The 12,464-nt window shown below is 46.4% G+C and overlaps 1 protein-coding gene and 2 long non-coding RNA genes across 3 annotated transcripts in view; 1 reads left to right on the top strand and 2 right to left on the bottom strand.

Annotated features, from left to right (window-relative positions):
* LOC114846539 (NACHT, LRR and PYD domains-containing protein 12-like) overlaps positions 1-134 on the bottom strand; it is a 6,064-nt gene extending 5,930 nt beyond the window's left edge. The window contains exon 1 of the mRNA XM_055504627.1: positions 91-134. Coding sequence (XP_055360602.1) covers positions 91-134 — 44 coding nt within the window. The remainder of the gene's footprint in view (positions 1-90) is intronic.
* Positions 135-437: 303 nt separating this feature from the next.
* Positions 438-1,991, bottom strand: LOC114846605 (uncharacterized). Its single transcript, XR_008693296.1, has 3 exons — positions 1,856-1,991; positions 833-963; positions 438-557 (listed from the first exon to the last, which is right to left on the bottom strand). It is a non-coding gene; the product is annotated as an uncharacterized LOC114846605 (long non-coding RNA).
* A 5,753-nt stretch (positions 1,992-7,744) lies between these two features.
* On the top strand, positions 7,745-9,994 carry LOC129603451 (uncharacterized). Its single transcript, XR_008693308.1, has 4 exons — positions 7,745-7,842; positions 7,928-7,998; positions 8,247-8,362; positions 8,552-9,994. It is a non-coding gene; the product is annotated as an uncharacterized LOC129603451 (long non-coding RNA).
* The last annotated feature ends 2,470 nt before the right edge of the window (positions 9,995-12,464 follow it).

The following is a 12,464-nucleotide window of genomic DNA, read 5'->3' as shown; positions in this document are numbered from 1 at the left end:
TAGTTTTTTCTTGCTTCAACTCTCCTGCTGCATAAACACTAATCAGCTGCTTTTCCTGTCTCACATTTAATGATCTGCTGGGATTCATACACACTCAGCACTTGCTGTAGCTCCTTCACAGTAAAAGCATTCATACAGAACAGCTTCTGTCCTCTACTGTTATACAGCCGAGCCTGAGGTTAGAACGGCTTGTTGGTTCTGGACCTGTAGGAACAACGTGACAAACCCTGAACTCAAAGCTCCACTTACTAATGAGTCAGAGCTTTCAGACTCTGAACAGTTCAAATGTTTATAGTGACAAAATTCTAACGAGGAGGTTCTGAGGTGTTTTACTACAGAACATCCATCAGGAGTTGGAGGACAGAAAACACAAACTAAGATCCTTCTTAGTCTCCGCATCATCAATAGAAATCTATGAACAGCAAATTTTGTCTTACTTTGTGTCTGAGGCTCCAGGTTCATTACTAAAGGTTGGAGGCGTATGCATGGACCGATCACTCTTCATAGACAGACAGCTAGGTCCTGGAGGTTCTGCTCTTTGTCTTTGGTTCTGGACTCTGCAAACACAACATATTTTCATTCACATCACATTCATTCAATCAGTCACTCAATTCCAGGTGTTCTCTGTGATTGACAGCTGTCAGAGACACTGAGACCAAACCAATCATTTCTCTGTGTGTCATCAGTTATTTCATTATTCATTTTAATGATCACGTCTACACAAAGTTCATCCACAAGAACATGAACATCCTGGAAATTCATACAGTCATTTTATACAATCAGAGAATAAACTAACAATGATTCATATCAGTGAGTCTGGATCAGTTCTTACTTTGTGTCTGAGGCTCTAGGTTCATTACTTAGTTCTGGAGGCTCCTCTTTGGACCATTCACTCCTCATAGACTCACATCTGGATCCTGGAGACTCTGCTCTGTCCCCTTCTTTCACACAAACACTCATCTTCTGAAAAAGCCACAGATCCAGAGCTAAACACCTGCTGTGACTCGTATTAATGTGAATCTGAGTCCAGAACCTCACACGCTGATGTTGTATCTTTGTTTAACAGGAGTCTAATTTTCTGAGTTTCATGTTGTGCTTCTAAAGTCACTGAACTTGAACAGTTTTCTATTATGTGACAAACAGTATCAGACAGTGAAGTTCTTTAAATACAGCCACTGTGTTCACAGGCTGCTTTTAGCTACTCAGAGTCTGTCTGACGTCACAGGACTCAATGAGGCTGAAACAGGAGCTGATCCGTCGCTGGTTCAGAGGCTTTGAGTCTCAATACGTTACTACAACAGCAGAAAAACTCAAAGTGCAACAGGGAAGAAAAGGGGAAAGACAAGGGATAGTAGATGAAGATTTGACAGTATTTAAACACAGCAGACTGAATAGTTTAATGGTCATTAAACGCCACACGGTGCATACGAACCCGATTGGTTACTCTATCTATAGATAGATCCACACACAGCACTGAACCTCATTGGTTACTCTACAATTAAGGAAGCCATCGTGTTCTGATTTTAAAACGTCACGTGCCGCCGTGCATACGTGCCCACACAGAGTCCACCAGCAGCGGGCATTTTGTCACTAGTGACTTCCCTGGACTTATTAAAAAGAACCCAAAATGCCAAACTGGGGAAATTATAAGACAACGTACAGAAAGTCTGAGTAGTCATTTCCACCGACTGTGAGCTCAGAACCGGAACAAATAACAACCAGAGCCACAACCTGAACACCATCAACTCCTCACATTCGGTTCTTGTCAATGTTCGTTTGACAGAAGTGGATCCTGTCTCTTTTTCCTCTACATTAACAAACAGAGGCAGTGACAGTAATGTTGTTAAACACTCACCTCCTCAACGTTTCTAGTTGGTGTTTATTTAACTTTTCCTCCAGTTCTGTTCTTTTAAAATGGAGACTGAACTCATTAAACACCTTCGGTGTTCGTTCCTGTACCTGGATCACGTGATCACGAAGGCTCCGCCCCCTCTCCGTTTACAGGAAACCAGGAGCGTTAAAGCAGCAGAGTAATGAGGAAGCAGCAACGCTACAGGATGACAGAGATCCTGAAAGGAAAGAAACCAAAGCTGGATTTGGATTTTAACCTTAAACTAGGACTTTGTATCTTTTCTAAACAGGACTGTAGTAAAGTCAACAAACCAGAATGGAACAGGGTGTTTGAAGTCTCCTGCTGCCATGAGATGCTTTGGTGTCTTTGACCACGACCCAGGTGAGTTTAATACACAGCACTGGTGTCAGTACCATTATTCACCAGCACCAACTATCAGATGTTTCCTCAACATGTCATATTCTGTTCTTAGTAACTTAGCTGCTGGTGACACTAATCAAATAAAACTGTTATCCTCAAGTCAATATATATGATTTATTATTTACTTAAAATATGCTGTTTTACTGTATGTTAATCAGAGCAAAGAAGGTTTTTGAACCAAGAGTTTGTCTGGCTGTTCCAGTATTTCATGTTTACATCAGTTACAGAGTCAGGTAACGAGTTAAGCAGGGTATTAATACTGTAAAATAAAGGATTATACAATAAGTAAATACACGTTATGAGTTCAATGAGCTGTGAGGAAGTGTCTTCATAGATTGTGTACAGGTGCAGAAGGCAGCAGAGGTCACGGTTCCTTCTTAGAAGGTTTGAATGAGTCCAACCATCAACTGGACTCTTTGACTGATGCTCTTCTTCTTTATGGGAGGAGACAATCAGCTGATCCAGGTTTGCCCTGTTCTTGTTCCTGAAATGCTTCAGAAACAAGAAGGATGTAGTAGTGCAGCTCCATCACAGAGAGAAGAAGCAGAGGAGGAGTTTAACCTGTTCACTGATGCTGTTAAACTGACTGTCTGTTTGCCGTTCTACTATTAGTGTGTGTTTCAGAACCAAACTGCTGAACCTGCATTGTCTGTGCTGCCTTTTTATATGTTTTCATTATTTCTGCACATAAATACTTTGTTTATGTTCTACTATGTTACTTTGTTCTATATGTTGGTTCTCCCTGGGTTTTCTGGCTTTCTCCCATATTCCAAATTAATACATTAGGTTAATTGGCCACTCTCCATTACCCGTAGGTGTGAGTGTGTGAATGGTTGATGGTCTCTGTGTGGTCCTGGGAAAGACTGGTGACCTGTTCAGGATAAACCCTGTGACCACGAAAAGAAAAAAAGCAGTGGAAAATGGATGGATGAAGTGAAATAAGCGTTATGGTGATTTTAGGTGACATCATTACTGTCAGTCATTGAGGAGCTTCACAGTGTAACCAGTGTTAAAATGCTGGTATCCAATCTAATGGTTTGGTATTGGTATGGTGTTACATGAAACTTCACCAAAATCCTGACGGTTATTGTTCTGAATGTTATTGTTCCACTGTGTTCGTTGAAGGTGGGTTGTATTGTTGACACTGGATATTACGTAGGTATTGTCACTTTAAGGAGCTGCCGCAAGGTGCTGTTGGGTGCGTTACCACGCTGACCCTCAGTTCGCGCTGCCTGCGCTGAGAGGAGGTACGTAATTCCAAGACAGTGATTACAGCAGTCATAATTAGCAACAAATATGCCACAATGAGGCCGTACAATAGATTACTAAGTAAAGTAAACATGGTCTTTTTGGTTCCTTGGAAAACAAACTTAAAGTTTAGTTGTCGAGTTATGAGCGGAGCACAGTTGACGTGCTCTAGATAATAAAAGTTTCTCTTTCTAACAGGAGCCAGGTTACCGCAGCATGTGTGGCTGATGGCATTTTGTTTTATTGATGACAATACAGGTACGCTCAATACCCAGTGTCTATGTGTCTTAGGCATGATTTATAAATTCTGGATGTCTGTACTATAGATTAATTCAAATTTACATTTATGATTTGTCATTTTTATCTAGTTGTGAGTATAAATATGTTTATATGTGATATTGGATTTTATATTTTTTAAAGTTTAAGTTAAGTGCACTGCAATTCGCGCTGCCTGTGCTGAGAGGAGGAGCCAGGTTACCGCAGCATGTGTGGCTGATGGCATTTTGTTTTATTGATGACAATACAGAGACCTATGGAAGCCCGTTTCCGCCACTGGAGTAAAAAATAAAAGAGCGTATTTTCTCGAAATAATGACTTACTAACTCGAAATAATGACTTACTAACTCGAAATATTGAGATACTTTCTCGAAATAATGACTTACTGTAGCAATTTAAAATAATGAAGAAGATTTACTAAATCTTCGCCAGAGAAACACAGGACACATGGTGAGACAAAGCTTAACGGGAGACCTCGGTGCAAATGGATAGCTTAATTGAAAACTACTTTAGGCGTGGATTCACAAATAATGAAATTTTAGTGGTTTTGGAAGAATCATATGATATCAAATTAAGTCAGCGAACCCTGGAACGAAGGCTGCAAAAGAACCATCTTTGGCTGAGACGAAATTAGACGGATGAAACTCATGTGGCAGCCTTCATTCTCCAACAGCTACAAGGCTCAGGCAAACAGCATGGCTACAAATGGATGCATCAGAAATGTTGGATGGCCGGGATAATAACCGACAGAGAAACTGTGCGCCAACTGATGCGACTATTGGTCGCACGTAACCGCTTGAGACGGCGTGGGTATGTCAGTCGTGGCCCTAACTATGTATGGCACATAGATGGGTACGACAAATTAAAACCTTATGGAATATGTATCAATGGGTGCATAGATGGATTTTCCAGAAAAATGATATGGCTTGAAGCATATAAAACCAACAGTGACCCCCGTGTCACCACAGGCTATTTTACTGATGCTGTGACTGAAAACAATGGATGTCCTCAAAAAGTCTGTGAAAAAGTCTGGTTAGACCACAGTACGGAGAATACCCACATCGCAGCGATGCAGAAGTTTCTGCACAACAGTGAGGATGAGAGTGGCAACGAGCATGCTGCTTTGAGACCAAGTACTAGAAATCAAAGGATTCATCGATGGTGGTGCACCTTGAGAAGTGAATGCGTTCAGTTTTGGATGGACCATTTCGACCAGCTGAAAGCAGATGGTTACTTTGTTGGCAGCTTCACTGACAAGTCACTGATCCAGTTTTGTTTTCAAAATACCATACAGGTACAGTATTCTAAAATCCTGGTTCATGTCATCACAAAACTATGAAAGATAAGCCATGATGAACTCAGTGCACTCAAGCACATTTTTTTCCCACTTTGAGCACTGAGTAAAATGTTGGCTTGTAACTATGTAGTCTATTTTGTACTACCTAAACGTAATCTACACATCAGTGTTATGACTTAAATATTCACCACGACACATTTGTTAAGCAGAGCAATGTCTTACAGTTTGGCTGTAAAAAGTATAATTTTTCTGTTCATCAGGTCTCCACGTTTGTGGGTCTCCTTTCTATGTACCTACATGTTTCAGAATGTGAGCACACAATAATATCAAAATTAACAACACAACACTCAGAGACAAATATTGATTTTTTTTACTAAACTACAGTACATTCACATGACAGCTTTGATAGTAGTTTTTCTTACAATTCATGTGCTGAAATTACGCAGCTATGTACAATATAGTATAGCATTTACAGCATTTTTACAGTTTATGCAGTACTTTTAGTACTTTTACTGTGCTTAAATAAATGATCTGAATACTTTTGCCATTACTGTCCATTACATACAGTAGGAGGAGCTGGATGAAATTGTAACTGCCTGGACTAATCACAGGGGCGGCATGGTGTTGCTGTGGGTAGCACCGTCGCCTCACAGCAAGAAGGTTCTGGGTTCAATTCCGGGAGCCGGCCCTGCTGTCTTTCTGTGTTTGTGTGGGTTCTATCTGGGTTCTTTGGCCTTTTCCCACAGTCCAAAGACGTGTGTCTCTGTGTTGCCCTGTAAGTACATATTTAATTTGCTCTTCCTGTTACTTTTCTTACACATCTATCCCCTGTCCTGGATTTTTGCTACAATCATTATGTGCTAATTATTTTCATCTGTTTTCCATTAGTCCTGCTGTGTTTGCACAATATAGTCATAGACAATCTGGTTGGATATTTGATTTTTGTTTGCTGCCTGTATGTTCTTTATTACTCTTTGCATCGGGTTGTTTTGTACACTCCCTTTTGTAACTCCCCCAGTTAACCCTCACGCAGCCTTCGAGGGGGTCAGTCTGACCCCACGAGACAAACTATGAAACTTTTGATTCTTTTTACGTTTTTGGCCACAAGGCACCTACGCGTCGCAGGATCCGCTGCGGCTCGGTCACCGCTCCCTTCTTCTTCGTCACAGGCCCGTCCCGCATCCTCCCGGGGTCCGGCGCGACCCCAGCCCCCTGTACCTCCCCGTCCCTCGTCCTGCCGGGGTCCGGCGCAACCCCAGCTCGCTGTACCTCCCCGTCCCGCGTCCTCCCGGGGTCAGGCGCGACCCCAGCCCCATGTACCTCCCCGTCCCTCGTCCTGCCGGGGTCCGGCGCGACCCCAGCCCCATGTACCTCCCCGTCCCTCGTCCTGCCGGGGTCAGGCGCGACCCCAGCCCCATGTACCTCCCCGTCAGGCGTCCTCCCGGGGTCCGGCGCGACCCCAGCCCCCTGTACCTCCCCGTCCCTCGTCCTGCCGGGGTCCGGCGCGACCCCAGCTCGCTGTACCTCCCCGTCCCGCGTCCTCCCGGGGTCAGGCGCGACCCCAGCCCCATGTACCTCCCCGTCAGGCGTCCTCCCGGGGTCCGGCGCGACCCCAGCCCCCTGTACCTCCCCGTTCCTCGTCCTGCCGGGGTCCGGCGCGACCCCAGCTCGCTGTACCTCCCCGTCCCGCGTCCTCCCGGGGTCAGGCGCGACCCCAGCCCCCCGTACCTCCCGGTTCTCAGAGTAATGGCTGTCTACAAGAAGACGGTAAGAAAAGCGTTTCAGTGAAATAATACCTTCTGTTTTAAAATGTTTGTTAAAAGAAAACGAGAGAGAGAGAGAGAGAGAGAGAGAGATGCTTTGGCTTTTTGGTTTTTCCTTTTCAGCTGCAGACCATCGCAGTCATTTGATCAGAGCGGAGGGCAGCCAAAGGCCTCAGTATCTTGAGGATTACAACACAAAAAGGCACAGTGTGACTGTTCCCTATGAGCCGCCCCAGGTATCACTGCCTCTCACTTCTGACCTTTCCCCTAACGTAGCAATTAAATGTTATCATTCTGTTGTGCCTCTCGTTCCGCTTTCACGGTTTGTCATCCCTGAAATTACCTGTGCACTAAACGACTACTATCCTGCATGTGTTTCAGCCGGGCTCAGAGATCACCACAATCCTGTTCAACTTCATGTGCAACAGCTCCTGCATAGGAGGCATGAACCGCGGACCCATCCTCACCATCCTGACCCTTGAGACTTCAGAGTACGTATGGTTTCATCTACCAGGATTGGTGTGAGCTGAAATGTATTTGATGGATAAAGAGTAGTGTTACATGGAAACCGAGGGTCGACGTGGTGTAACTTGATCTCCTGCTTTATATATTTGCCTGTTTTATGTTTATTTTGTTTCTAAATGTAACTTGAAGTTAAAGTTGTGCATCACTGTTATCCCACCTCAAAGATAGCTTTTGCAGCCTTAGTAAATGTTTTTCTACTGTCTTTTAGCGGACAACTTTTGGGCCGAAAAATGCTTCGAGGTGCGTGTCTGCGCGTGTCCTGGCAGGGATCGTAAAACAGAGGAGGCAAATAGTGCCAAACTTCAGACAGGGGCCAAACAACTGAAGAAAAGCACCTTGGCTGTCTTCTATCTTACGGATCACGTTTTGCTTTTCTAGAAAGTGCCCCAGCAACAGATCCTGATATGTGCAAAAGGAAGTCTGGCTTAAGCACAGACGAGGAGGAAGTACTTATGTTGCCAGTTAGTACACACACAAAGTATTTAAAAAATCTAGTGTTGTCACAGAATTGCAGCTCTCAATTTAAATCCTTTTTTTTTTCTGCAGGTTAAAGGCCGTGAGCGCTATAACATGTTAAAAAAGATAAATGATGCATTAGAACTGGCTGGAAAAGAGGCGTAAGTATCTTTAAACTACAAGACACACACACACACACACACACACACACACACACAAACACACACACACACACACACACACACACACACACACAGAAACTGTGATCGGATGTCGCTTTGATAAACATTAGGAACAGCTGCATGAGACTTTCAGCATTGCATAGCTGTAGTGTTAAATACTTTTCCCTTAAACCAGACGTGTCCCATCTCTGTTCTGCATGGTCACTGTTTGTTTCCTCTCTCCACAGTAAAAACAAAACCAGGGCTTCTAAGGAACTGCTGCCGTCCAGTGGAAAGCGCGTCTTGCAAAAAGCAGAACGAAGCGACAGCGACTAGTTGCAATCTGCCTTCTTTTAACCGCCATGTACGAGTACGAACATCTACGATCATGACTATGAATCATTGTTTACCTCCCTTTGATGTTTCTACATTAATTCCTGCCATCAGTCTGAGGGCATACGTTGAGCAGTAACGTATTAACGATTCAGTGGGGCTTTACTATTTTTAACTACAAAGCCCTTTAAATAGTTTTTTTTTTTTTTATCTCCTGCAGGTTATGTTCAGTGTTGCTTCCTGGCCAACATCCCTCAGCAGGAGGCTGCACGATCATCGAGTTCAGATGAACTGCGCGACCCCAGCCCCCTGTACCTCCCCGTCCCTCGTCCTGCCGGGGTCCGGCGCGACCCCAGCCCACGGAACTTCCCCGTCCCTCGTCCTGCCGGGGTCCGGCGCGACCCCAGCCCCCTGTACCTCCCCGTCCCGCGTCCTCCCGGGGTCAGGCGCGACCCCATTTTTTTTGTTTTTTATTTTTCCTTCTCCTTTCCTCCCCTTTACCTCCACCCGTGCCACAGGCCCACTGATGATGAACATGATGATGATGACGAACATGATGATGATGATGATGATGATGATGATGATGATGATGATGATGATTATGCAAGCAGACAGCTGCGTGCAAGGGCTGACCATTTTAAACGAAAAATAAAACAGACCAAACAGGCAAAAACATTTGATTAAATGCCAAAAGTTTATTTAATAATATAAAACAGTTATGAAATAAAGGAGTACAAGGCGCATTCCGTACAGTATAATTTAATCGGTACGCGTAAAGCAACAGAGGCAGGCGTAGAAAGAAATTGAATACGGCCCTTTTTTTTTTTTTTAATCTTCATCAACGGGATTCTCGGCTCATCAAAACTTGACGCGAAGCAGCTTTCGCAGCAGCGCCAGCATCAGTATCCCGCAGCGTTGGTTGTGGCTCTCGCTCCGCCGCGAGCCGCACACGACGCAGGGCATCTCGTAGCCAAAGCCGACATGGCCTTCCACGGCCTCCATCAGCATCAACTCGGGGAACGCCACGTAGCCCCTTCTGTAACGCTCCTTGCCTATCATTGCTTTCCGGACGCTTTCTTTGCCAGAGAACTTTTTCGCCAGGAAGTCGCACTCCTCCGCTCCGGCAACGTGCACGTGATACACATGCTCTCTCAGCATGTTGTCACCCGCTACGAAACGGGAAAGCCTGACGCCGCACGCATCACACACGTGAGTGTCTACGATGTCTAGCTCATACGACATGCCCTCACGGCTGCCCAGCTCCCTGAACAGGTTGTCCGCAGTGCGAGGGCCGACCACGCTCCTCTCGCTCGGCCTTTTCGTGTACAGCAGAGGCTTGCGCCCGTAGTCGTCGTCCAGCTGGGTGTCGGTCAGGTACGCCGTGAATCTCTTGCAAACTTCTTTGCATCTGTCGCGGTGTCGTCTCCCCGCGCCGGCACAGATGACGCATCGCGTTACGTTTAGCAGGTTACATTTGCCACCGCTGGCAAATAAGAGGGCGTCCGGAAACGCCACCATGCCGTGGGCGAACCTGAGTTCGCCCAGGTCCAAGGCCAATTGATCCGGTGGCAGGTGGCGGTGTCTGTAATGAGCCTTGACACGAGCACACCGTCCGTCGCTGGCCAGGATGTGTTTGTCCAACAAGTCCCTCAAGGCACCCTCAGCGGTGGCCAGAGCGTTCCCACGCAAACAGTCGCACTCCAGACCTTCGTCTCGGCCTTCTTCCGGGTCTGGGAATCCGCTATGATCCAACGGGCACGAGGTTCCCTCTTCTTCTACGCGAAGGCGCAGACGGTCTGTGGTCCGCTCGAGCCGCGGCTCGAACATCGCGCAGCCGTCGGTTTGCAGGTCACCTTCTTCTTGAGAGGCCATAGCGTTGGAACCTTTCGACGAGACTGTGGATAAACGCTCGTTCCGAGCTTGTCAGGTGAAGTGGTACTGCGACGTGTTCTCTCTGCGACTTTTAAAGGTTCGCCGCACCTCCTCCTCCTCCCCCCCCCCCACCGCACACAGGCACCCAACCCTAAAATCTGAACCGGCGAGGGATCCTCCAATCGGCTCATCGTCATCTCACCGCCAGACAACTCCTCCTGAATGCACCCATATTCATATTCATATTAAAACCTCAGAGAGACTTTATCCAACGTGAAAAATCCTCCAACGTGGCAGTTTATCCCACCGGAAGGATTCCTCCAACGCGGTGAAGATTCCTCCAACTTGGAAACTCGGTGTTTGTGTGTGTGTGTGTGCTTTCACCTGCAAATTATTTCACCACCACCCTCACATTCCGCATCCTCCCTAGGTCCAACACGACCCCATGCTCCGCACACACACACACACACACACACACACACACACACACACACACACACACACACACACACACATTTTCTCCACTTTCTCCAACGTGAAAAATCCTCCAACACGGCAGTTTATCCCACCAGAAGGATTCCTCCAGCGTGGTGGGAAAAAATCATCTAACCTGGGTTTGTCCGACATGAAAAATCCTCCAACGCGGCAGTTTATCCCACCAGAAGGATTCCTCCAACGTGGTGGAGATTCCTCCAACTTGGAAACAAGACCCCACACGCTCACACGCACACACACACACACACACACACACACACACACACACACACACACACACACACACACACACACACACACACACACACACACACACACACATTATTTGAATATTATCATATTTTGAGGGAGAAAATAAAGACCAAATAAGCAAAACTTTTGATTAAATACTAAATATTTATTAAATATAAAACAGTATTCAAAGAAAGGAGTACACAATGCATTCATATGCACCCATATTCATATTCATATTAAAACCTCAGAGAGACTTTATCCAACGTGAAAAATCCTCCAACGTGGCAGTTTATCCCACAGGAAGGATTCCTCCAACGCGGTGAAGATTCCTCCAACTTGGAAACTCGGTGTTTGTGTGTGTGTGTGTGTGTGTGCTTTCACCTGCAAATTATTTCACCACGACCCTCACATTCCGCATCCTCCCTAGGTCCAACACGACCCCATGCTCCGCGCACACACACACACACACACACACACACACACACACACACACACACACACACACACACACACACACACACACAGATTGATTATTATATTATATATATATTATATTATTGTATGAGGGAGAAAATAAAGACCAAATAAGCAAAACTTTTGATTAAATGCTAAATATTTATTGAATATAAAACAGTAATCAAAGAAAGGGGTACACAATGCATTCATATGCACTCATATTCATATTCATATTAGAATTCACATCACACGTATTACAAATAATCCAAAGGTGTCCGGACACCTTAATCGGCACGCGTAACGACAGAGGCTGGCGGGGCGGGGAGAAGCTCGATACAGCCGGTGATGTGAGCCAAGAGTTCAGAGACAGACTTGAACGGGACTCTCCTAGAGCCATTCACGAGCACGTATTGGAAACCGCGCGGGGTCGAACAAAACAAAACGCTCCGAGTACACTCGTCGATGTCAAACAGGTATCCCGCGTCGTAGCCGCCCATATAACAAAAGACTATCCCCGCGTTCGGCTTCACCTCGGGCAGCTTTTCCAGATAGGCGTACAGCCCCCACCAGGTGTCGCCCAGTGTCATTATCGCGCCGCGCACCTCACTCAGCAACCTCGTGGCAGACAGATCCTCAAAGCGCACTCCGTCTTCCTGGGGGGGACTCAGAAGCCTGGCGCGGTCCTTGGCGATAACTTCGCCGATCAGCCTCACGGGGTCCAACGCCGTCCCGTAAGGGTCGGACCAATATGGGGCGGTGGCGTCCATGACCGTGTCGTCGCGAGCCACCGGCTCGAAGAGGATCTTGTAGACTCCATTGTAAACCACCAGAGAGAAAAATTTCAGACCCCTCACGGTCTTGATTGCACCCCAAAGAACAACGCCGTCCCCCGACTCTTTCCGGGGACTTGGGATGCAGTCGGCCAGCAAAACTATTCCCTCGCACGGTGTAACGCGCGCGTGACACAGATGCACCAGCCCCTTGCCGGGCGAGGCCCAGATCTTCCCCGTTAGGACCTCCATTTCCTCCCAGGTGGCGTTCAGGAGCGCCCAATTTCCCACGGGTCTGCGTTGCGA

The sequence above is a fragment of the Betta splendens genome, chromosome 19 (assembly GCF_900634795.4).
Source record: "Betta splendens chromosome 19, fBetSpl5.4, whole genome shotgun sequence".
NCBI lineage: Eukaryota > Metazoa > Chordata > Actinopteri > Anabantiformes > Osphronemidae > Betta > Betta splendens.
This window is presented reverse-complemented; position numbering and strand designations above follow the sequence as displayed.